Genomic DNA, 27457 nt, shown 5'->3' with positions numbered 1-27457 from the left:
TAGGGGACAGAAGGGTACAGGCAGTTGGGTGTTGGCATTCAAATGCATACAAAATGTACATGCAGCCCCTGGTTGAGAATCAGAGTTCAATGGCCTGAATGGCTAGTTTTACTTTTTAAGCCAATTTTCAGGAGCAAGGAATGGGGTTGTGAGAGCTGGTGTGTGGATCTGTGGACACAGGATTGTACATTGGGCCCACAGGCAGGTGGCTAGTTCACCTGGAGGTGACAAAGCAATTTTGTGTTGGCATGACAGGAAGGGCATGCTCTGAGACCAGCTGATGCCCCTCTTATACTCTTTGGCAGCCAGGAGCAGCCACTAGACATGAATTCTGTGCTTATGGGGAAAACAATTTGGGATTTTATAGGTGGGCTGACTTAATCATGAAGGTTAAGAGAGATTTAAGGCAGGTTCAGGACCTCCTCCGGGGTGGGGAGAGGGGGATTATAAACTGGTCTGAAATACTAGAGCAGAGGATTTGGAAGGGGCACCACAGGTTGACAGGGATTGAAGGTGTATAAAGTGGGAAGTCAGGGAGCAGACATATTTTTAACCACTGTTAGGGAAGGAATTGTTAACTATCTGGGAACCTGGTTGAGTGGTGGAGTGGAGGCAGCCAAATGAATTGCTGGATCCTCATTTTGGCAGGTGTCTGATGCAAGGACTCATTCCATAGGTCTAGTTCTCAGATGAACCAGAATTGGAAGTGGAACTAGAGGGAGGAATGCCCTAAAGAAGCTTCAGAAAAGGGTTGCGGATCCTAATGTCTGGTACGAGGACACAACCCACTCTCCCCACCTCATTACCCTCATACAGAGGAGCAAGGCTGAGTCCCAGAAATGGGATGAGACCAGATTTGTAGGGCTGATGGCAACTTCAAATATGTAGGTGGAAATGATTAAGGAAGGAACAATGACCTGCACTGTATGATTCATTGCTGGATACTTCCCAGATGAGTTAACAAAGTCAATTAAACCACATCACTCGCATCTTGTCTTTCTTCCTGCACATCTGGGATAAAGGACCATAATGATCATTTGATCTCCTGTATAATACAGGCCATACAATTTCACCTAGTAACTGTTGCATTTATCCCATCATTTCTGACTGAGCTAGAACAGATCTTGTAGAAAGACAACAAATCTTAATTTATAGACTTCAAGTGATGGAGAATCCATCATACCCCTTTGTAAATTGCTTCAATGATTAATTACCCAAACTGGTCCCCGTCCCCTTTTTACTTATTTCCAGTATGAATTTGTCTAGCTTCAGCTCTGAGCCACTGGATCTTATTATGTCTTTATCTCCTACATTAAAGAGCCTTCTGAGTCATAAAGAGAAACCTAATTATGAAAGTTCACCGAATTCTCCAACTTTTTTGTAAATGAAAATACTTGCAATCTTGATGGTCCTGATTCATCACTGTGTTACTCCAGTTTTATACCATTGTAGTTCCATTTAAATCAGTGAGTAATAATGGGTAAAATGGAGTAAAGCAGGTGTGATTTAGGTACTGTAGCTTATTTATAACATGTTCTAGTATTGAAACATATTCAGATTTTTACCACTTTTCCATATGCTTAATATCTTGCTGCTCAAATATGTTAACAAGCCACGCAAATCAAGTAACCAAATAATTTTGAAGGTGGGTCAAAATATTAAGACTCAGATTACAAAAATCAAGCATTTAAATAAGTAGCGGGACTTTCAGAAGTGCTGAGAATTCACAACTCTCAGTGAAGTCAGTGGGCTTCTAAACTCAGGCCAACAAGATTGATAATTTTGGCCACAGTACATAGGGCATCATACTACCACAGGGGTCAGCAACGTTCGGCACGCGGCTCGCCAGGGTAAGCATCCTAGCGGGCCGGGCCAGTTTATTTACCTGCTGACGTGGCAGGTTTGGCCGATCGCAGCCCCCACTCGCCGCAGTTCACTGTCCCGGGCGAATGGGGGCAGTGGGAAGCTGCAGCCAGCACATCCCTCGGCCTGCGCCGCTTCCTGCTGTCCCCATTGGCCCGGGATGGCGAACAGCGGCAAGTGGGGGCTGCGATCGGCTGAACCTGCCACGTCAGCAGGTAAATAAACTGGCCCGGCCCGCTAGGGTGCTTACCCTGGCGAGCCGCGTGCCGAACGTTGCCGACCCCTGTACTACCAGAAGGAAGAGCTGGATTTATGGTTTGATCTCAAGCTTTGACTTTTTCACACTGAGAAAAGCAAGGCCTGATAATACTGCAGAGATGATCCTCAGGCTGCATTTTCATGAATTGGTTCTGAAAATCTCTCATTGCCCCGGACGTGCAGGAAGACAGACAAGACACAAGGAATGTGGTTTAATGAGAATGCAACTTTATTAACTCATCTGGGAACTATCCAGCAATAAATCAAATAAGGCAGGTCATCATTCCTTCCCTAATCTGTTCCACTTGTTAGAGGGCCCCCCGACCCTGCCACAGCTGGTCCCCAGCCTCTGGCTGGGAACCCACCACCCCTCCCTTCATGAGGATTAAAGGGCTGGGAAAGGGGGTTTTCTCCCCCACCATACCAGAGATTGGGAGCCCCAACCCTATTCCTCAGCTTCTTTAGGCGATGCCTTCCCCTAAATCCACTTCCAATTCCAGTTTATCAGGGAACTGATAAACCATCAGATGGTGCCTACACTGGGCACCTGCCAAGTTGTGACAACTTGAATCATACCTATGGCCCTATCCATCAGGTCCTTGGGCTGCTGTGGGAAGGCAAAAAAAAAAAAAAAAGCCTCCACCCCACCCTGATCAATCTGCCAATGAGGGAAAAATTTCTTCCCAGTCTCCAAAAGGCAACTAGCACCATGTATACAGCTGACCACCCCCCCAAAAAAAACCAACCAAACAAAAAAACCTCAGTCAACCCCCTATCCCAAACAAATAAACAAAAAACATCCCTACACTAATCCCAGGGATGGGAGGGTAGATCTGCTGGTCAGTAGTGCTGCGTAGGCTTATAAGTCCTCCCCTCTGTTGCAAAGGAGACTATGGACTTCCACATAGCTCCTGCCTTACCCATTCTTAGCTACATCCTCCTTCTCCCCTCTAGCTCTCGCAACAGGGAGAAGGGCTGGTGAGGGGGAAACCCCCTTTGAAGGGGAAATAGCTTCTTTCCGCCTACAGCTTCAGATGATGACCCCCATCTTTGAAGCTGCTGGGGTGCATTTTTGCTGCACCCGTGCTGTAGCTTCACCATTGCTAAAAATTATGGGAATTCTAGTGTAAACAAGCTGCTAGCACTTTAACCACCAAAGCTTACTTTGTCTTTTTTTATCATGCTTATTGCCTGCCAAATTTCCACTGTAGGCAAAATTTGAGCATTTTATTTATTCCCACCAAGTTAGTCTTCACTAGGCCAAATTTGCAGAATTGAAAACAAGAAGATCTCCTCAGATGTTATGAATCAAGGGGCACAACTTGCAGCTAGGGATGCATAAAATATGGCTCCTGACTACTGCTCTCTTTCTGTACATATACGGTGAGAGCAAAGTAGAAACCTGCAGTTTTTCATTGTTAGACAACAAAGAGCTATCAATTTTTATTCCTCTAACAAGGAAAATGCAAATAAAAATAAATATGTTTTAATGCATTTGTTTTTTATACAATAATGCTGTAAAACTATATGCAAATGAAGTACTGATTATGGGTTTCTTGGAAGTTGATAATGCAGTCCTTTTTGTCAGAAAAGTTGTGCACTCCTGGTAGGAATGGAAACCAGGCAAGCAGACAATATCCATGCTGGCTGAGGCACAGAAAGTGTGGTCTTATGTAGGAGTTTCTCTAAATGTTGGGAAAAAATTGGAAAGAATTCTAGTAGTCAAGGAAACTTGGAGCTTGCATCTATCCAATAAAGAGATTTGCCAGCATCACTGCTGTACTCATTTAGAATTATGACTAAGTGGATTGAGTCATAGCCAGGGACTAAACCCATCAGTTTCTCTTGAGAAAGGTAACTTATTTAGGGCTAAACAGTTGGAAAAAACTGCATGGAGCTTAAAGCACTGATTTAGTGGAACATCTCAGAATCATGTAATGTTTGCCTTTTTAACATCTCCATTCTGGTGAAGAAGATAAACTCCAGGAAGGGTGACTTTATGGATATGAAATAAGATTGTCTAGCGTGTGCTGTGTTAGTATGAATTCATGAAAACTTGTTGGCTTGTGTTTGGTTAGCTGACAGTGTGGTGGGGGAGTGTCTGAAGAAACAGAACATAAAATGCCAATAGGAAAAAGGTTTGCACTCTAGAATGCAACTTAGTAGTGTTAACAAATATGACAACAAATATGTTCCTGCTGGCCTTAAAATAGACATTACTTGGAGTCTAGACAGAACTGATTAGAAACAAAACCACTAAGATCTTCTGATATCTTGGAAAATAATGAAAGAATCGTTGAGAAGATGAAAGATACTGGAATAGCGCCCAGCATTAGTCAAAGCTGTAATATTTTATAAAGAAAAAGACAAGGGCAACAGAAGAGGTGATTTAGATCACTACACAGCAGGCAGTCCAATCAAATCAAGTCAGCATTAGCTTTAATCCTACCTTCACAGTAGTGTAATTGCTGCTTTCCTGGATGTGAATTAAAATTCCATTCTCGCTCCTTGTCCTGAATTTCACTTCCAAATGGTTCACACTCAGGGTCTCCGAAATGGCACCCGTAGTGCCATATTTCATCATGTACTCTCGTTTCTCATTCCGGCTCATGTGGTAGTCAAGGCGTCCTTTGCCTTCTAATGATAAGGCAGTATCGGCAGTAATATCTAGGACAAATATAGGAGGAAGCGTTGAGTATGCTTTATCTAATTCTTTTGTTGAGGTAAACTAGGTGGGAGGAAATAGGAGTGTGTGAAGCCTTGGCTTTAACCGTATACTCTTTGGCCACTGCAGCTGAGCCAGCAGTGCTGTGTGAGTATGAGTGAGACAGAGAGAGAGTGAGTGAGTTATCTTACTGCTAGTATAGGGCAGGAGTAAATTAAAACACCCTGGGAGCAAGGGGGAAAAAAGGAAGGAATTTTGGCTCTGTGAGCTACAATTCTTTTCTTGGTATGCCCCTGTTTCCCTTTACTCTGGACAATGTCCTTGGGATAAAACTAAACAGTATGCTCTTTAAGGCAGGAACAATGCTCTATTCGTTTTGTAAAATACCTAGCATACTTTAGGTTGGTATAAAATAATATATAATATTAATTACACCGCAGAATCCTCAAAATCCTACCAGAAATGCAGCAAAACTCTTTTGTAAGCTAGCACAACAGCATCTAAATAATCAATACAATAATGGAATATGTAAGAAAACAGAGCAGGTTGACATGAACAAAATTAAATGGTTTTCACAGAGCTATCACAAAAATATATAAAATCTGAATACAAATTAATTAGAATTTAGCTTGCTATATTATTCAATCCTAGCTATATTATGCAGAGCTATTTGTTTGCAAATTAATAATTGTAGACATAATTATGGTCTTTTTGAAAAATAAATGAGCTCCTCTTGTTTGTATTTACATTTATATATGTGTTTTCTTATTTTAACTTTTTTTTCTACCATATTCAAAGTGATGATAGGGCAAAAAGTCAATGTGTCACTTTTGTTCATAATTATTGTAACAGTGAATGCAAGTATGACACATTTTCATCATTTAACAACAGTTAATTGCATCTAAACATAAAACCCAATTGCACTTGATTAAACTGTGTGATTAACTGTAGATTAAACAGAAGGATAATTAAGCCTTCTACATACATTTTTCACAGTGTTTCCCAGTCAATCCATCTTTGCAATGACATTGCTGCCATGACCAGTAATCAATACAGGTGCCACCGTGTTGGCAAGGGCTAATTGCACAAGCTCCTTCTAATCTAGGGCATCTAAAACAAATCAAAAGAGTAGTCACTGGAGTATGTACTTTAAACAAACAAAATAAGCCTTTTGGATGGAGTCACATGTGTTTAAGTGATACCACCCCTTCCTCCCCAACCCACACGGATGAATTGTTTAAAGTCTCTTGTAAAGTAGTAAAAAGTAATAGTGTCAAGTTCTCTGCACTGAAGAAATCTGATATATCGAAACAGTTCCCAGTTTTCAGTGCCAAGTTGTATTAGAAAAAGAGAGAGGACTTCAGAGGGAACTAGGAAAAAAAACAAAAATTCTGTCTTATATGCTACACATTTGATATTAACTTATATAATTTGCAGATAGTATTCATATGCATACATATTAGTGTTCGTGTATGTCTTAAAAAACAACAGTCTTCTCAAAGACTACTGTGCTCAAACATGTACAATATCTTTATGGCAGTCTTACATTTGGGTTACACAATAAAAATAATGAAAATTATCATCTTTCATTCCATGACTTCAAGTTGTACTCTGGTCTTTCACTCAACCTCCTTTCAGTCACATTCTTTGTCTACACATATTCTTAGTCTAACAATGTAATACAAAAAAGATCTGTAATATTCCTACTGTACATATAATCTGAAACAGGAATGGGGAAGGGAACTACCATGTAATAAACTTGAATTGAGAGTAGTATTTTTAGATATAAATGAGTAATGTAGTCTGAATCTTTGCCTAAGACAGAGACTGTTAAAATTAGTTGAGAGGTTTTCAGAACTGGTACAAGATTACAGTTGAAGTTTATGGTCTGTGAAGAAGGTTACATGGCTAAAATTTTAAGCAGATGCATACATTGTAGAGCTCCCACTGGCCGCAGTTTGATGTTCCAGGACAGTGGGGGCTGCGGGATATGCTGGCCGACGCTTCCCGCAGCCCCCATTAGCCTGGAACGGCGAACCGCAGACAGTGGGAGCTGCGATCGGCCGAACCAGCGGACACTGCAGGTAAACAAACCATACCGGCTCGCCAGCGGATTTCCCTGACGGGCCGCGTGCCAAAGGTTGCCGATCCCTGTTGTAGAGGTTTGTCATCATTTAAAGAGATTGAAGATCCATCAATATTTTCTTAGATAATAACCTTTTTAAGGAGGCGGGTAGGGTGGTTTTAACTTTGAATCTGCCAAGCAAATCTTGAAGAAAACCTGGAGCCATCTTTCATTGTTAAACTGCCCGAGGTACTAAAGGAAAAGTCCTGACTGGCAGGCAGAAGTCTTGGATGGTGAAAGATACAAAATTCAAAGACACTTTTTTTACTTCGCTGGCATATCCCAAGATGCTGTTTTCTAGGAGAATGTTATTGAAGTTGACATCTTCAGTTACAGAAGCTCAGGAAGTCTCGTGCCATAAGAAATAACACAAGCTTGGGAGGTGAAAAGGGGAAAGATGAACTAGCAACTGTGGGCTTGCAAGCCATACTGTTGCTATAACTATAATTTCAAACAGTGAGATGGAAAAAAAAAAAACAATTGATTCAGCTAATCAATCATTTCTAATACAGCCCTCACAAAAGGAGATTGTATGGGGGAAATTCAGTGATATTTGACTGGGAAAGTGAGAGAACAGACATTTGGGATAAAAACAAAAGAGGAAGGTTAGTGAACCATACCAGTATAGTCAAATCCAGGTGGAATTTACATGGATTTTTTTTAAAAGAGCTACTTTATTTCAGACTGCTGGACAACAAAAATAATAAATAGTAGTAGAAATGTACTGTTGCTGCTTTGTGGAAAATTGGAATTGGGTTTCTGCAAACTCTGATTTCTGCATAATCTTATTTCTAAAGTTAGATTCTTCCTTGGTCCTTTACATTTGAGAGCATATTGTATATTCATATTCACAGGCATTTGAATTAATTAACATTTAACTCTCATGCCACTTTCCTTTATTATACACCTCTACCCCGATATAACGCGACCTGATATAACACGAATTCGGATATAACCCGGTAAAGCAGCACTCCGGGGGGGTGAGGTTGCACACTCCGGTGGATCAAAGCTAGTTCAATATAACGCGGTTTCACCTATAATGCGGTAAGATTTTTTGGCTCCCGAGGACAGCGTTATATTGGGGTAGAGGTGTATATATAATCAGATACTACGTATAGCTGACATACCGATCTAAGATTCCTTGAGCTGCCAAAGCCTGGCTAGGTTCCAGAGGACGTCCATTGACTGCAAACTCCATTATACAACCCACAAAATCATGACTTTCCACCTGTCCTCTCCTTTGAAGTATTGGCTCTAGAGATCTAATGCCACCAACAGTTACTCGATTTGGTTGTACATCGAGAGTCCTGGAAGAGAAGAGGAGGAATTGGTGCATTAATATCAGCACATAAATTGGTGATAATAGAATAACTCTCATATCTTCTAAGATCTTTCATTTCTACATTTCAATTTCTACAATTTCTATAGTTCATTTTTTACAATCACAGAATTATTGCATACAGTGACCAATCTGCTCTAGTTAAAACCACCTCTGAAACAATAATTACAACGGGCCTAAACCTGAAGTTCTGACTCCGTTTTTACTCAAGCAACTCTTCTTTAACTTGATGGAGAGTTTTGCTTGAGTCAGTACTGAATAAAGATTTGACCCAATGATATTTATAATTGGGGGTGATATTTAATTACAAGCAGGGCCGGCTTCAGGCACCAGCTGAGCAAGGCAGATTGGTCGAGGCGGTGTTCCGCCCAATCCTAGGGCGGCACGGCCTTTTTTTTTTTTGTTGTTGTTCCGCTCCGGCCGCCCTGTAGGGGGCGGCGGCGCGGAGAACCAGAGCTCCCTGCAAGGCAGTCCTCTTCTTTCCCTCCCTGCCGACCGGAGCGGAGCCCTCGCGGCAGGCGGCAGGAGGCGGCGCAGCGGGAGGGGCCGCATGGCAGCACCTCTGCTGTAGCCCTGGCCGCCCCCTTCTCTCTCTCTTTCCCGCCCGCTCCTTCCCACTCCCTCCCCCCCAGCCGGTCCCCCTGCACCTGCGATCCGGCCGCGCTGCAGGTTTGGTTTTTTTTGCTTGGGGCGGCCAAAAAGCCAGAGCCGACCCTGATTACCAGTTGGAGCACCATATTGCAAGGCAATAAATGGTTTTGTTAGTGGGGAAGCCATAGGGCTAAATGAAAAGCAAGCCAGATAATGGTGAGAAAATATCAACAATATTAACAATACATAGAATTAATACAGCACTTTTCATCTTCAAAATGTATTGAAATATTAACTAATTAGTACTCACAACACTCCTATAAGGTGAGGTATGTACAACCCACTTCTTCCCTTCCCCCACACTTTTAGTGAAAACAGCAAATAAAAACAATACAGATATTTGGAAATTATTCCAAATATACGGGAAAAAATTGAGAATAGTTACTTAGCCTGAGCACGTAGCAATCAGCTGGAAGATAAGAGTATGTCTGAGATTGGTGCTATTTCTCGTGTGTTCATAAGAAGTGAAAAGTTAAGTTAAACAGCAACAGAGTGAAAATTAGGAGCTAACGTAACTGCTGGATCATGAATTTGGGTCTGTATTCCTATATTTATTTAGGTAAATATGATTTTTTTTTTGTAAAAACACGGGCATTAGGAGGCTTTGCTAAGGAAAATTTCTAGCACTAGCCACTGTAGAATTTCAAATATTCTAAGGATAATTGGGCTAGAAACAGGTGGAATGAGAGGTTGCTGAGATAAACGTAAAACATTTTAAAAAAATTGTGGTGTGAGCTCCTTACACCATTGAAGTCAATGGGAGTTTTGCCTCTGACTTCAGTGGTGCCAGGATTTCATTCTATAAGCCTGATTCTGTGACTGCTCCATATGCACATTTTGGCCTGACTGGAATGGAAGTTCCACACATAGAGTGATTGCTAACTGGGAGCCTAAATTTTAAAGCAAGACCATTTTAATTCTATAATGAGAGATATTTATCCTGAGACAAAACTCTATTCTAATCACCCTACAGGCTAAAAACCCCACAGGCTAAAAAACATAAAAACCTGATGGATATTGGTGCAAAATCAGAATTGCTGACTTCACTGTTCCTAAAAGGTACATTTTACTTTGCTTAGATTATGACCAGATTCTGTTCATCAACCAGTCAGAAAATATCTGATTCATGAGTACAGTTTTTTTAAGTCTTTAATGCCTTTATCAGTAAGCAGATTATGACTGGCTAAAGTTTTCTTTTACCTTTTAAAGCATCAGTGATTCTGACTGTCTGATATTCTGGTTTGATAATTAATTTGGGCTAGATTGTGAATTTTCACTATGGTGAATGAAGGGAAATAAGGACCCCCAGTACCCCACTTTTCAGGCTGCCCAAAGCTGTATGTCTGCTACTTTTCCCGAGTCTTGGCTCTACCCCTCCCCCTCTGACAGGGCATCAGCCTGTACAACTGAGCTGGATCACAGTAAGAGCAGGGGATGCAGTGTTTTAATTTGCTGCTGCTATAGGCAGTTTAAAATTATTACACCCTGGAACAAGAAAGAAGCAGGGAGGGAATTCTGCCTCAGCAAAGAATGCCTTCTCAGGCCAGTCCTGCTGTAGTACAGCTTATGCCAACATTCCTTGTACTGGGCTATGCCTAAAGGCACAAGCCCCCCTTCTATTAGCTGGTCTGACATAGCAGTTATTCTAAATTTCTCCTATTTATAATGATTTTTAAGTTTTACCTCTTCTTTTTATCACAAAGAGCAAAATGAAATATTATTTACCAGTCAGTGGAAACAGCCATATTACTAACAGTACAATAGCCTGGCTCCTGATCCTCAGAACAGGAGTCTACCGTCAAGGATGCTGCCTGCAAAGAAACACAAAAATGTGTTTAATATTAGAAGGACTGACTGTCCAATCTCATTCTCACCACTTTAACATTTGTTTGATTATTAAATACAAAAATATCCAAGGGCTTAGTTGGTCACATTATACCAGATTTTCTTCCCTTGTGCATTCACAAAATTGTACATACATAAACCTATGCATACACTTCGCAGGTCCGATGGCTTACAATTGCCCTTCAAGTATTCCAATACTCATATGGCTACAGCCCTTGCCTCTTCACCTTGAAAACCTAGGTAACACTTGTATCTGCACCGGATTTAAACTATTGAAAGGGTATGCACAAGTATGAAAGCAGACACAGGATTTGCAGGCCCACATGTTTTGCATGCATGTGTGGAAAAGAGGCCTGCCTCAATATTAACCCTTTTCGGGGCCGGCTCACAACATTTTGGCACCTGAGATGGGGAGCTCAAATGACGCCCCCATCCCCTCTCGCTTGAGACAAAACTTTGAAAGGTTTCAATTCTGCCTTCTTCCTGTTCTACTCCTCTCATGGTACTGCTCTGCTATCTACCCCAATAAAGGAGAGCTAATAACTTAAAATGCCTTGTTCAAAAATTTTAAGTAACACTTAACTTGCGAATGCCCGAACAGCAAATGTAACTTTTCTCGTCTGCATAGTAAACACTGGTATTTGTATCTGTTTGAATAATCAAAGCGGTGCTTTCCGTGCCTTCTTGGTTGCGAAGATTTGAACTGCTTCCTGCTGAAAGTCCACAGTCTGGGCCAGCTCATGGTCTATTGAGATGGTTGCAAGACTGACCAGCTTCTCCTGTGTCATTGTGGAGTGTAGATGTGTTTTTATTAACTTCAGCTTGGAGAAGCTGCATTCTCCACTGGCAACTGTTACAGGAAGTGTTAGAAGTATGCGCAGAGCAACAAAAGCATTTGGAACGAGGGTGGTCATCTTATTTGTGCACATATATTCCAGAACAGCCTTTGGAGCTGATCCTGCTGAAATGTATCTTGAAAGCGCTTTCAGTTCATCACCTAAATCACTTGCATCAATATAACAGATGTCATCACATGTCAACACTGTCTCTAGTGCCCTGCATTGCTGGTGTAGGTCTTTTTCAGGTATAGTGAGGAGCTTTGGAATATCATACAACATCCCAAATATACTGCTGCATGAAACGTTCTTTGACTGACTGTATTGCACAATCTAGCACCTGGTTAAAGAATTCAACTTTGAATTGTTTTTTGGGGTCTCTTATGGGATTATCCCGTGCCTCGTACGTAATCAAAATGTCGTCTTCTTCGGTGACTCTTGTATTCTTGAACGGATGGGAAAATAGCTTCAGTGTGAAGTTCCTCTGCCATCTTCTGTGCACTCTTCAGAACATTTTGAAATCCCTCCTCTGACCGGTAAGGCTGTAGGTATGATGTTGCTTTGTCCAGTTGTTCCATTGCTCCAGATATATCAAGTGAATACCTTGGAGTCGCTTGCTTACAACATTTATTTCAAACAGTATGTCTTGCCACAACACCAAGCCACACAGAAGTTTGAAGTTATGTATGTTTCTGGTGATTCCATTTCCCTCTGCCACTGTTTTCCTACGAACAGTTCCTGTCATAGCATTATCCTCCATAATGGCAACTATGGCATCATATATCTTCCCAATTTGGTGTTTGATAGGCTTTATCGCCTCTACTCGACTTTCCCATCATTTAGCACTCAGTGGTTTCAGTACCAGAGAGGATGTTCCCAGATGTTGCGTCAAATTTGCCATTGATGAGTTGATGCAGAATAAAATACATAGATGCTTTGAATTACATTAAAAAATTCAGCAACCACACTAGAAACTGAATGCACCACCAAGTTCAATGAATGAGAACTGCATGGGACAAAAAAATGCTTGAGGGTTTAACTCTCGGATCTGTGTCTGCACTCCTCTGTTCTTTCCTCTCATGTTGGCACCATTATCATAGCCCTGACCTCTCATGTCCGCTATTGCAATTCCCATATCTTCCAGCTTTTTAAGAAGCACATTTGTCATACCAGCTTCTCTAGTATCATCAATGTTAATAAATTCTAGAAAATGCTCTCTGGCAGTCATCATTGCTGGGACATTTTCACTAGGTTCTGTTGTTACAAAACGCCCATTAAAGTCATTTGTTCCTTATGGCTGATGTCAGTTGTGCAGTCCAGAATAACAGAGTAATATCTTGCTGACTTCAGATCTGCCACAATCTTCTGTTTGACTTTTGTTGCCAGTAACTGTATGATCTCATTTTGAATTGTTTTTCCAAAGTAGTGGTGTGTGTACATTTCTTGGGTGGTGACTCTTCTTAGATGCTGCTGGAGTACAGCATCAAACTCAGCCATCAGCTCCACAATTTTAAGGAAGTTTCCATTGTTTGGTACATACAGCTAATCTGAATTGCCACGCAGTGCTAGGTTTTGGGTAGCAAGCATTCTTGCAATGGCAATGAGCCTTTTCAGAACATTTTGCCTGTAAAGAGACTCTGATGCAATCTTCTCTTGACGCTGATCATCTATGGTGGCCTTTAACCTTAGTCTCATCTCAAGCTCTTTCCACCTATGGAATGCTCTCTGGTGATTTGCTCATGGCATGCCAGACTTCTAGCCAGATTTTTCCAGTCCTTTGTTCCTGTAGAACCCAAAGTGGCTGGAACATTAGACTGGAAGAGTTTGCAACAAAAACAGTATGCAGCATTCTAGGCTTTTGAGTACATAAGCCATGACCTCTCCACTTTGTCACCAGTAATGTGTTGGATGGAAACTTCTATTTTCATTGTCTTTAGGGAACATGAAGTTTTTCACTTGCTGTGGCCCATGCAGTACAAGTCCCTCGGGCTACTGCTCAAGAGGATCCACAGTCCTGGATCATCTAGACTTAAGGAACTAAACTCAGCAGCAGCTGTTTCTTGCGTCTCCACCACACTCTTCTCTGATCTACACTTTTCCTCAGGAATGTGCATGGTTACATCCATTTGAGATGGAGATATGGATGCTGCAGTAGCTGCCAGGTCACCTGCACTCTAACTAACTAGAAGATTGGGCATCTCCTCACCACTCACATCCTCACTGGGGCCAGAAGGCTCACAGTGAACATTTGTGTCTACGTATCTCAGGAGAGCTCCTTCCTGCTTAGATAGAAAAGCTTCCTTTGCTTTCTTTCTTTTTCTGAATGCTGTCCCGGAGGGGTGTTTTCTTCTTTCACTCATGACTGCTGTTCTGTGCCAGCTATAGTGGCTCTCAACACTCAATTGAAGGGGACAAATAAGCAGGCTGGTAGAAGAACCTGAGTGCGGGAAGATATCAGCGTCTTAAGGGCCTAACTGGCTCCTACAACTTCAGTTGACTGCCTATTCTCCTCAAGTGGGTTCACGGAAGCAGCAGGAAACAGGAAGCTCCCTGAGAAGCTGATGTTATCAGTCCAGGCTCCTAGGGGTGCTAGAGAGGTACATAAGAGGCTCATCCTCCTCTCTCTCCCTGCAGCTCCTGCTGCTTTCTGTTATTCCCTTTCACCTTTTCTCCTGTCTGCCTGTTATGTCTCTTGTACCCTCTTTCCTCCAGCACATCACTCCACTATCTCTGTTCATCTAGTGGCACATTTTTGTATTGCTTTTGCTAAACTGGGAATAAAATAAAAATTTCTGAAGACCCAATCCAATTCCCATTAAAATCAGTGGGAGCCGCGATCGACCGAACCTGCTGACGTGGGAGGTAAAGAAACTGGCCCGGCCCGCCAGTGTCCTTACCCTGGCGAGCCGCGTGCCAGAGGTTGCCGACCCCAGCTCTAGATGTATAATCAGCTTTCATATTACAGCAAAATGCATAGAAGCAGTTTATGGCAAATTTAAATCAGATATTACTACTTGACAACAGTTTGGTCTATGTTTATGATTAGGTAACTCTACAGGAGCTGTACAAACACTAAATGCTATTAATGTGTCGTTCTTGTGTAATATATTGACTTTTTTTGCTTACAATTAAGTTCGCTTACTACTAACATTAATGTCTGGTTGAAATTCTTACAAAATCTCCACACTTCATTTCTAAATACACACCACAAACTGAAACATCATACTGAATTAATGGTTCTCAAATTTAAATCACTTACTATAGTATCCAAATTATGTATTTCTTTCCTCTATTTTATTTTTAAAATGAAAGCTTATCTTGAATTTCTTTCCATACATAATGAATAACCTATTCCTCTTGAGAAACATGAGCCAGCAGCGCCTAAGTACATTATATGCTGAGTATAAATGAAACAGTTCATAGAGCACATAAAATTAGTTGGCTAGTGTATATGGTATCACATATATACATATTTTAAGAGTACATTAACAACAAAAATGAAAGATCAGATTTTGTTTTTACTAAGCTCAATAAATGTCATTTCCACTAATTTACAGAGGTACACATTCTGAAAAGAAGGATGAGCTACAAGTCCATCGGAAGGACTGGATATTTGAGACCATATTTTGCTTGGACCTGAGTTCATACGATTTATTTTCTAACATTAGTCAAATGCTCCTGCTTGTTACTTTAGCATTACTCTACAGTTACCTCTTCAAGTTATGAGGGTTTCTATCCTGTCACTCTGTAATATCTCAAAACTGACAACTTAATGATTTTACCAGTTTCCGATAAAATCCCACTGCACTGTAGGAAATGACAGATTTGAAATCCTGTAGGGAGGTTATTTTATACATTTTTTGACATGTGGGAGATATTTTTTCCTACAGCAGAAATACTTAACACAAAAGTGATTCTTTTTACATCTTCTGTTTGTAAACAGCTGACGTAGTTAAGAAAGATTTAAATACAGAAACTATGTATCAGAATCAAGCCTTTCTTGAGGCTTGCTTTTAATTTTAAGCATACACAAAGGTAATTTTCTAGAAAAATATACTTTTCATGTATAGTATAGCTCCTTCTATAGCCTGATTAGTTTGTTTGTTATTTCTTGCTTGTTTGTTACAAATTTTTAACTTGTGTACCTATAGTTAGGCATATAAATCTTTATTTAAGCATGTATGGTCTGAGTTTTTTTAGTTAATAAAATCCATACTTGGATATCTAAATCAACACCTATCTGTCCGGTTAAGAATTCATATTTGAAAATTGGGACCCTAATGTGTTAAATATCTAAAATTAATATATTACAAGACAAAACAGTATCCACTTGTGTAATTATCCTTCAGAAAGACATAGAAAATAACATCTTTACAAACACTCATAAAAAAAAATCAAATTTAGGGGCAAACTATCCACCTTCAGCATAAAGATACATGAAAGTGAAAAAACTGGGTCAGCAACTCTGAGTTGAAAAGAAATGCAATTGCAGGATCAAGTAGCCAATGGCAGAGTCTCTCTGCTGTGCAGAATCACAGATCCACAGCACCCAGCTGCTCTTAGGATGCCTGTGTTCTTAGACACCCCTATATTCTAACCTTGAGGCACATCACCCCTAAATAGCAGCATGGTTGGCTCAGTGGTTGAATTTCTATTGGACCCACACAGAGTCTATGTTATATCTTTTCAGTAAGGCTCCCTGAGCATGAGAACAGAGTTTAATGATACAATAGTGCAGTATCCAAGCAGCATTGATTTCTGCAGCATGTAATGGTAGGAAAGCTGTAGGATTCAGAAGGGGCCAAGCTGTGTAGAACAGCTATTCCCTTATCCCCCTATTGCTTCTAGCCTGACAGGCAAAACAAAACTTGGAGCTCCAACCATGTATTGTCCTCATGGACTGACTTTAGTTTCAAGCATGGAGGGAACATTGCTTAGGAGATACTTTTAAGAAAGGAGCACAGAGAAAAGGCACAAAGAAAAAAAATCACTGCAAAAAAAAAAAAACTGGGTGAAAAATGGAAAAGGGCAGAGCACTATGTATAAGACAACCATTTTCACTAGCCTAGATTTTTGGGCAGTTCTTCTCTTCCCGATTCATTGTGTAGGCTTCTTTTCAACTAAAAAATGTTTGTTTTAAAAACACCTTTGAAAAAATACATGGGTTTAAATTATAGAAGAAAAAAAAAGACTGGAAGCAGAACAAGTTTTGTAACATCTCTAAAAATGTAAGAAGCTCACAGAACCTGAAGATCCCAAGAAATTTGCCCATCTCTACTGTAGCTACAGTATATAATTGTGAAGCATCTACACTCACTCTCTTAGGATCCACTGTGGTATCACTAGATAATTAGACTTCACTAATAATCTTCCCGTATCGCTAGATAATTAGTCTTCACTAATAATCTTCCCCATTGTCTGCAGTAGTTAATTAGTCTTCTGGATAGCTCTTTAGCTCATTAAGTATTCTTGTGCCCATTTTTTCAAATTCAGATTTTTTTTGTATTCTGAGCAAAGTATTATAATTCTTGAAGCCTTTTGGACAAGATACAAATTACAGTGTTTTTTCCAAAGCTGGAGGTAAAGCTAGTGAATACAACTTTACCAGGTTTTATGTTCATTTGTGCTTACATGGAAGCCAAAGTGACTTGGAACTGAATGAACGTTTACTTAATTCTCAGTACAGTATTTCTTACCATTCCAGCCCTCCGGGCAATAACAGTGTGAAACTGGCCATCAGACACTTTCTTCGTTGTGGTAAGTTTATACGTGCCACTGCCAAGGTTGTAGGAGAATCTCAGCCTTTCTTCTGTTATTTCCAGAGCCAGGAATTCTGCCCGTTCTCCAGTCTGGTTGTCATAGTTATACAGCATTAAGGCATTACTTTTGATGGTTGCAAACTTTATATAAATATAATTGTTGTTTGGATCCATACTGGGAAACTCCATATAGGACAACTCTTCAAATCCATAACTATTCAATTCACAATGATTTCCAAAGACACCTATAAAAGGAAAAATGTCTGTTATCAAATTATTTTTACCCCATTTAATCAAAGTCCAGGACATAAAAGCAGGTAGTTCAGTGCTTTTAGATGTGTTTATGACATGAGTTTCTTAAAAAGCATCTTAAAAAGCCATACATAAAAATATATACATTTTGGACATAAAAAAGTTATTGCCCAAAGCGTTATTTGTTAAAGTACATACATTCCAAAACAAAAAATGAAGTTATAGACAACTGGATAAAAAACAAAGCATATTTTTGTTAACTTCTAGAGGGGTTTTGAATGGATGTAATGTATTTTAATCCAGATATGGGGATTATTTTTACTGAACATAGATGTTCACTTTCCATTCTGTTTCCCATTCCACTTGTATAACCTGAGATTGATTTATAGCTAACTAGTTGATGCAGCTTCATTCTTCTCCTCTCTCCCTCCCACCAACTCTGTGTTTGTATTTATTTGTGCTGGTTCTTTTTCCATTTAGTTTTTGAAATGAATTTTATTGTTACTGCAATGCTGAGCCAAAGAATTTCCCCCACAAATATTTGTGGACTTGTGTCAAATAACGTGAAGAGAAATTCAAGCCACGATGGAATGCAGCTTATTAAATTGTGATTGTTCCATTCCTTCTTGAATTTGGCTATACATTATCTATTAGTCCTTACAGTTCAAGTCTACAATAAACTTAAAATATACTAAGCCTTGTCTAGGAGGATGTGCATATTTTTTCTTTGTTATAATCTGGCTACAAACATCTGAGCCTTCCATTTTCTCAGTATTTTATTTAATCTGAATATGTATGAGTACTCCATACATTTCTTTCTAAATGTCATTGAACTGTGTAATTATTTATCTCCTTAATCTCTGAAAATTAGATGCATTTATAATGAAATTTGATTATAAATATAGAAATGAGTAAATCTCTGAGAAAAATGATATAATATGGGATAAGCAACTCATTACAAGTGCAAGACAGATGAAAGTTCGCACAACAAAACAGTTCTGAAAAACATTTTTCTAAGATAGGGTTACTCTTTTGGCTGCCTTTTAAAATATTTGTTTATTTTTTCAGCTTTTTTCTTTTTCTGTTTACTTTGTTTTATTTAACATCATTCTTTTCTACATGAGCAAAGACAATCCACAATGGATCTGAGTTGAGACCCAAGCTTTGTGTGACTGTACCAAGATCTCTGAAGTTACCCTTTTTATGTTTTGTATCATTACTGGCTGCTCAATTCCTGGTAGAAATTAGTGATAATTAACTTCAAAATATATTGATAGGACTGTATGAATTCCTGGTTTTATTCTTAGAATTTAGGTCTAGAAACACTGCAAAATTTTAATAGCATACAATAAACAGAATGGGCCGGGATTAGTGCGGAATGATACAGTAATGTGTTTTGATCTTTCCACATCTTTTCTAATGCTTTTTAGCAAGGTCTAATCATTATAAAAATAAGTGCCATACTCAATATCTGAGATTATGTTGCTCATGAATAGAGGAGTTAATTACGTTTACTGATTCCTTGCCTGCATATTTCTGAGGAGTTCTGAATGCAAATGTGATTACTTTGTAAGAACATTGAAATACAACAGAAACTCCCCTTTTATAGCTAGAAAACAGAATATGATACCTTCGTTGCAAATTATTAGAGTGTGGATCAACAGAACTTGATTGTGGAACTTACAATATATAATTCGCAATCTTTACACCTACTAGAACTGTATAGTTATTCAGAACTCAGTGGTGTGACCTGCACTCAATGGGACTCCTTGTGTAAGGAAGTGCTCACCAATGCAAATAAGGACTGCACAACCAAGCACTCAGAATATTTTTGGGCTTTTCATCTGAGAAATGTGTCCCTCTCTCTTCTGGAATACCAGTAAAATACTCCAAAGGAAAATAAGGAAAAACTGTAGCTTTAAGGAATCCAAAAGTTGGGGCAGCATGGAACCCAAACACTCCAGAGGAGTTCAGTGATGGATTGTGCAGGAAGTGATGAGAGACTAGTTGCAACCCGAGCAGCCTGGCCCTTTGTGGGCTGGTATGAAGAGGGGGTAGGGTGTAGGAAGGCAGCTGTGATTGTGAGCTGGGCATACAAAGCGGGAGGCATCTTGCATGCGTGTATGTGTACACACACACACTCTCGAGGACCAATAAAAATCTGCCCCTAAGTGTACACCAGGAAAAATCTCCTCCCTTCCCTTTTGTTCTCATGTAGAAGAAACAGAAAGTGATATTATAAATCACTAAGGATTTCTTAAATAGATGCTTTTTTCTCTTAACTGGACTGTATTTTAACTGTATATCATGGGACCCTAATGATTTGGGATAGGCATGTTATTTATTTTGGTAAATTGAAATTGACATAAATAAATAGAGGTTTTATTTAAGTGAACCTGAAGAAATCAGTATATCTATGAAATGTAAACAAAAAAACCCAACAACAACTCACCAAATGGACAGTGGCAATAATATCCTTCCACTCCACTTTGACAGGATCCTCCATTGAAACAGGGGTTGCATTCACAGTAATTAACAGCAGATTCACATGTTTTCCCTGCAATCAGGTAACCAAATGAACTTCCATGTTAGAGTTTTCATGTCAGTTTCAACACGGGTCTTACATTAGGCCAATAAGCTTATGAACCCTGAATATATTTTCCAATTGTGCCTTAGAAAGGAAGAAAGATCCCATGGATCAGTCACAGGATTTGGAGTCGAGACTGAGATTCTATTCCCGGCTCTGCTACAGATTTACTGTGTGACGTTGGGAAATTTACTTAACTCCTTAGTGTTTCAAGTTATTATCTTACAGAGCATGTTGTGAGGCTTAATAAATTGATGTTTGTAAAGTGCACTGAGAGCATCAAATATATAGCTGGGAAGTACTGTTATCCCTATTTTTTTAAGTGCACTGAACTTATCAGGGTGATGGGAATCAAGGATAAAGAAAGCCTAACTTGAATGAGTATGAATGTAGCAGGTTTAACACAGGCAGCTATTATAAGTTATTTTTTGTATATTTTCCCATCAATTATGAGCTCCTTCCTGAATTGGAGGGACCACAGTCTTCTGGAACTAAAGCATGTTACTTTAGAGCCATTTCTCTTCTGAACAGACACTGTCACATGTGCTAAATATTATTCACTAGAGAATAAATTGATGCCATATAATTCATTTCAACAAGCCTAAACGACAAGTAAGTATCTTTGCAGACTTTGTACATAAATGAAAGAATAATAGCAAGAAGAGAAATTATAAGAGCTATCACAAGTATATACAGAGGTACCAAACTAAAATGCTGCTCACATGTAAACAATAACCATGTCCCTAATTGAAATAATAAACTAGATTTCTCTTCTCTGGGGTGCTCAGATACCGTAGTGGTGCCTGAATAAACCCCATTTTCCCAACCCATCACCTCAGTCTTTGCATCCCTCCACTGGTTCTTCCTTTTCCACTGCATCAAGCACAAACTACTTGTCTTCATTTTTAATTCCATTCATGGCTTAGCTGCACCCTATTATCTTATATCGTTTACATATGTTGACACCTGCCTCTTATAGCCAATTAGTCAGAAATCCAACAATCACGTTTACATTTTTCTCATGACACCCTGACAAATCTGCAAAGCCAATTAACCTTATTTAAATCTCTCCTTACAACTCATCTATACCATTTTGCCTACAAAATACTTGGAAATGGCTAGGCAGCTGGCATTCTGCTTATAAGCACTACTTATTACACTACAGATAATTGTCTCACTTTTACTACAACACAAATATTAAACATTGCTAGAATATTACATGGAATAATAGAAATATAGAGCTGGAAGGGACTTCTAAAAATCATCATGTCCATCCCCCCTGCACTGAGGAAGGACCAAGTAAACCTAAATCATTCCTGACAGGTATTTTTTTAACCTGACCTTAAAAACCTTCAGTGATGGAAATTCCACAACCTCCCTTGGAAACCTCTTCCAGAACTTAACTATCCTTAGAAAGTTCTTTCTAATATCTAACTTAAATCTCCCTTGCTGCAGATTAAACACACTAATTCTTTTCCTACCTTCAGTGGACATGGGGACCAACTGATTACCATCTTGTTTATAACAGCCCTTAACATATTTGAAGACTGTTATCAGGTGCCCCCTCAGTCTTCTTTTCTCAAGACAAAACATGCCCATTTTTTTAACCTTTCCTCATAGGTCAAAGTTTTCTAAACCTTTTGTTGCTGTCCTTTGGAATCTCTCCAATTTATCCACATCTTTCCTCAATTGTGGCACCCAGAATTGGACACAATACTCCAGCTGGGGTGTGATCAATGCCACATAGAGTAGGACAATTGCCTCTTGTGTCTTACATATGAAAATCTTGTTAATACACTCCAGAATATTAGCCTTTTTTGCAACTGCATCACATTGTTGACTCATATTCAATGTGTGTATTTCAGCGGTACTACCTCCTAGCCCGTTATTCCCGATTTTGTAGCTGTGCATATGATTTTTCCTTCCAAAGTAAAGTACTTTGCACTTGTCTTTATAGAATTTTATCTATAAAACTTTCTGTTGATTTCAGACCAATTCTCTAATTTGCAAAGATTGTTTTGAATTCTAATCCTGTCCTCCAAAGTGCTTATAACCCCTGCCAGCTTGATGTCATCCACAAATTTTATAAGCATACTCTTCACTCTGTTATCCAGATAACTAATAAATATATTAAATAGGACTAACCCAGATACATCCTCCCAGTCTGACAGTGAACCACTGATAACTACTTTTTGAGCAGCCACCGAATAGTAATGTCATCTACAGCAGTGGTTCTCAAAGTCGGTCCGCCGCTTGTTCAGTGAAAGCCCCCGGTGGGCCGGGCGGGTTTGTTTACCTGCCGCGTCCACAGGTTTGGCCAATCGCGGCTCCAACTGGCTGTGGTTCACTGCTCCAGGCCAATGAGGGCTGCGGGAAGTGGCGTGGGCAGAGGGATGTGCTGGCTGCCTTTCCCCCAGCACCTATTGGCGAGGAGCGGCGAACCGCGGCTAGTGAGAACTGCGATTGGCCGAACCTGCGAACGCGGGAGGTAAACAAACCGGCCCAGCCCACCAGGGGCTTTCCCTGAACAAGCGGCGGACTGTCTTTGAGAACCACTGGTCTACAGCATATTTCCCTAGTTTGCTTATGAGAATGTCCTGTGGGACTGAGTCAAAAGCCTTACTAAAATAAAGATATATCATGTCTACTGCTTCCCTCCTATTCATTTGGCCAGTAACCCTGTCAATAAAGGATATTAGGTTGGTTTGGCATGTTTTGTTTTTGAAAAATCCATGTTGGCTATTCCTTATAACCTCATTATCCTGTAGGTGCCACAAATTGAATGTTTAATTAGCATAATCTTGGGTATTTGACCTCCAGAAAACCAAAGCTCTAGTTACCTGAAGGTCACTCATGTCCCATGATGGTAATGTGCAGTATGCAGTGCTCTCTCCTTGGTCAGGATCCTACACTTCTGAGTATTTTGGATATCGTTAAATCCATTTAGAAAACCAGGGTTGTACTGTGCTAACTTGTTTAGCATCCTAGAAATTTTGCAACATGTGTCTGCCTGTTTTCAGTACCTTTTGGTGAGGGGTTATACATATAAAATTAAATGAAAAAGAAGTGTTCAGCCAAGAAAGTGTTGGGAAAAAGTCTTTTTGGTTAATATTAAACTCTTAACTTCACCAAAGATACTGGAAGCAGGTCTAATGCCTGTATCTGATCATACTTTTTCGGGGGGGGGAGGGCGACTTTACTTTTTTTTCTTTTTTTTCCTTCTTATGTGCAAGAGGGAGTCCAATCTTTCTGATCTTAAATATAGCTGTTTTCTTTAAATCAAAAAAATAATATCCTATAAATACTGAACTTTGATTGTGTTCAAGTAGGAGATAATATGTGGGGTAGAAATAATAAACTTGACCCATTGACATTTCTCAGTAGTTGTCAAAATTCAAAGCTAATAATGCTAGTCTTCATGATCTAACTAAAGCACACTCAATGTTCATCTTTTTCTTCTTCCTCATCATCCACTAAGTCAGCTAAATAGCTTGGATGTTTACAGTTTTTAATAATGTTTTCTTCACATTTAAAAATGGTTTGAACAATTGCTGATACCAGTAAAAGTTAGTTTACATTCCTACCAGCTGTTTTGACACAGGAGAAGAAGTACACTCTGATTACGCTAAATTGGGGTGCTCTTTAAACTAACATTTGTTAAGAATAAAGAGCAAATCCAAGTCTATCTCTGCTGCTCACTGAAGTCTTGAGAGGAATATGTTTCTTCATGTCTGAAGTACCTGTGCTGATTTAACAAAGTTGTCTTTGAACCAGCACAGATCACTTATCCTCTTCAAATCAGTGCTACACACATTATTCTAGAAGACAAGAACCCTATAAATCAGAATCAGGGAACAAAAGTAGAACACAGGCCGGCTATTTCAATTTAACCTTAAGGATTCTCCACATAAGCAATTTCAAAAATTCTTTTGATAAGAAGGCCTTTAAGAAAATCTGGTAACCAGGCAGTGAGAGACAAACTCTCATCATAGATTAAAAACAGAGTAAGAGATAGGAAGTAAAAAAACAAAACAGAAATAAGAGAAATGCCTACATATAGATCTATAAAATCAACAGATTTTGCTATTTAGTTCAATAGGAGTGGAACCGAGCCCTTTATCGGTACCAGGTCAGTAGCTCTCTATCTGTAAAGCCAAACTGCCATAGCCCTATGAATCCAACTACAGAGACTCAGTGAGAAAGAAAAAATAATACATTTTAGAAACCTCCAAAATGATTTAAAATAGCTTTTCCATCAGTCAAGGTATCACAATGTTAATGTTCTGAAACAAAATACACCAACCCAGAATAAAATGTTCTTTTCTCAACAGAAAGTATAGATTCTCTGCTCTCTGGAATGTTTCTATTTGTGATGGTTCATGAGATATTAAACCTTAAACGTATCCCTTCTCCAGAACTCAGTATTTTTCCATCCTGACAGTCAGACAATTCTGTAATTCTGGGGAGAAATTTGGTAGCTGGGAGAGGACATTTCTCTAGCAGATAGGTTTTAAAAAAATAAAATAAAAAAGATGGCTCTTGGAAGGTGTTTGAAGGTTACCTATTTCTATGGCAGAAATCTTAGCACACAAACACTAGCTTTCCAGTTTTAGTAACAAAACTATTCTTAGAAAACATAGCATGTTTACCTCTCCCATCTGCTTACTGAGGTAGGCCTACAGCTGTGATAGTTTATTACATCTTTTAACATCTGATTAATGTAAATTATCAGTATGCTAGTTTGATTTTTAATATAATGGTTTAACTGTATATGAATTACATCTGCAGTGAGGTGTCTGCTACATGTAAATTCTCACATATAAATCTGGGTTTGGTGGGAAAAGTTTGCAAATTTACTGTTGTTTTCCTGTTCCGTTTGGGATAAAATGGATTTGTATTCAGAGATTCAGTTGTTTTATCTGCAGAGACTAAAATAGAATTGTTTCCCATGATCAGAGAATGAACACAGACATCAGTAACTCCTTCCTCACATTGCTGAGCAGTTAATTACCTGAGTAATCCCATTCACTCCAATGGGATTACTTGGGTGAAACACTGCTCACCAATGTGAGTAACGGATTCTCAATCTGGCCTTAAGTGTTTACTTCCATTGTTTTATTTAGAGATGCTTCCTATGACTTTAATTAAACTCACAAGTTTGGCAAGTTTGGGGTTTTCTAAACACACTCCTCAGGGCATTTTTCACAAAGTTTCACTGCTCTAAAATTAATAACATGTGTGTCAAATAGTAATGTTTTGATGAGTGAACACATTGATTTGCTTAGGTAAAGTATGACCTGGAGTTAAACATATCGCCAAATGATTATTAACTTTTCAGTACTATGGGAAATTCATCTTTAAGATTTCATTTTCACAGATTTGGATTACTGTGCATCTGATAGCCAAACACTCATCTTTATTTTGATGAGATATAGAAAGTAATTTTGTTTCCATATGTTTGAGTGCTTCAGGTTTATTAAATGTGAGGAAAGGGAAGAATCAGTCAATGATTTTTAATCCAGGGTGGCTCAAGTATGCCACGTCTTAATATTCGTGCAGCATAGAGCTGCATCCAGTGGCTGATGCAGTATGTCAGGGTAGTAGATATTCCCACACAAAAAACCCCTTTGTTAGCTTTCAGTTAAAATTGCTGGAATGCACCTTCTTCCAAAATACACCTAAAAAGGCACTAAACAGTTGTCTTTAAACACCCCATCTATGTTCCCCTTCTCAGCCTCAACTTCTTCCTTTCCAGAGCCCAGACTCCATGTCATCCTAAGCAACCAACAGAGAGATATCTTGAGCTCATTTTTATAATGTTCATTTTTATAACAATTTTTAAATTAAATAAAATCATCATAAAAATAAAGGGAAAATGGACAGTGATTTGTGGTAGGAATAAGAGAGCTGGGCTGGATATTGGAGCTGAGAAACTAGTGTAGGCAGTGGGATCCACAGGTTTAGCACAGAACTGTGCTGTCCAGCCCCACTCTAGAGTTCTGCTCCCAGGTTCTTGCTACTAACTTTTATACCTCCCCACTTATCCATGCCCTCTCACACCTAGCACCCAGTCCCTCAGACAATTAAGCTCAGCAACTGAGTCCCTGCATATCACTGACTTCCTGACATCTGCCTGCTGATGAATCAGAGGAGGTTTGTCAGGATGAGCACTTAGGCCTGGATCCATAAAGATAGTTAGACAACTATGGTGTGCTCCACGAAGGGACTCAGGTGTCTTAGAATGAGAGCCACAACCGTCCCCCAGAGCATGCTAGGCGGGGAGCTGCCTAAGCAGCTAGCCAATGTGAGACACTGATGGAGGTGTGGCGGGGGGGGGGTACTAGACCCCTTACCTCTACCCACAGAGGTAGGCGTCTAAGTCTGGACTGCAGGGAGGCACATATCTCTGCTTACCATCAATGAATATGAACCTTTCAGGTAGACTAACACTAGCAGGGATCAAACTAGCACAGTGAAAAGAGTGTGGACATTGCAGCTCAGGGGACAGCTCACTCTCCAACTTCCACCTTCAGTAATGCCTCTGTAATACCTCTGTTCAGCGGAGGATGCAGTTTGTCAGGATGGTGGATTCCTTCCTGATTTGGCATGGGAACAGGGCTGGCCTTACCATGAGGCGAACTGAAGTGGTCGCCTCAGGTGCCAGACTGTGTGTGGGGGGGGCGCCACTAGGATCCAGAGTGTAGAAAATTGTGTCTGCTGCTGGTGCACATGTATTCTCTGCTCTAAATGCACAGAGATGGTGGAGTGCTGTGCTGGAGGAAGGAGGGCACAAGAGACATAACAGGCAGACAGGAGAAAAGGTCAGAGGGAATAATAGAAAACAGCAGGAGATGCAGGGAGAGAGAGGAGGACGAGCCTCTTATGTACCTCTCTAGCAACCCCAGGAGCCTGGACTGATAACATCAGCTTCTCAGGGAGCTTCCTGTTTCCTACTGCTTCCGTGAACCCACTTGAGGAGAATAGGCAGTCAACTGAAGTTGTAGGAGCCAGTTAGACCCTTAAGACGCTGATATCTTCCCGCACTCAGGTTCTTCTACCAGCCTGCTTATTTGTCTCCTTCAATTGAGTGTTGAGAGCCACTATAGCTGGCACAGAACAGCAGTCATGAGTGAAAGAAGAAAACATCCCTCCGGGGCAGCATTCAGAAAAAGAAAGAAAGCAAAGGAACCTTTTCTATCTAAGCAGGACGGAGCTCTCCTGAGATACATAGATACAAATGTTCACGATGAGCCTTCCGGCCCCAGTGAGGATGTGAG

At 39.9% G+C, this 27457-nt stretch overlaps 1 protein-coding gene across 1 annotated transcript in view; it reads right to left on the bottom strand.

The window, feature by feature from the left end:
• FAT4 (FAT atypical cadherin 4) overlaps positions 1 to 27457 on the bottom strand; it is a 239440-nt gene that overhangs the window by 15802 nt on the left and 196181 nt on the right. Inside the window, exons 10-15 of the mRNA XM_034772506.1 lie at positions 20046 to 20150; positions 17279 to 17586; positions 10627 to 10712; positions 8039 to 8218; positions 5772 to 5896; positions 4571 to 4788 (exon numbers count right to left, since the gene is read on the bottom strand). Of these exons, the coding sequence (XP_034628397.1) occupies positions 4571 to 4788; positions 5772 to 5896; positions 8039 to 8218; positions 10627 to 10712; positions 17279 to 17586; positions 20046 to 20150 (1022 nt within the window). The remainder of the gene's footprint in view (positions 1 to 4570; positions 4789 to 5771; positions 5897 to 8038; positions 8219 to 10626; positions 10713 to 17278; positions 17587 to 20045; positions 20151 to 27457) is intronic.

Source organism: Trachemys scripta, chromosome 5, assembly GCF_013100865.1.
Source record: "Trachemys scripta elegans isolate TJP31775 chromosome 5, CAS_Tse_1.0, whole genome shotgun sequence".
NCBI classification, from domain to species: Eukaryota; Metazoa; Chordata; order Testudines; family Emydidae; genus Trachemys; species Trachemys scripta.
The sequence above is the reverse complement of the archived record's forward strand: the minus strand, read 5'-3'. Positions and strand labels throughout refer to the sequence as shown.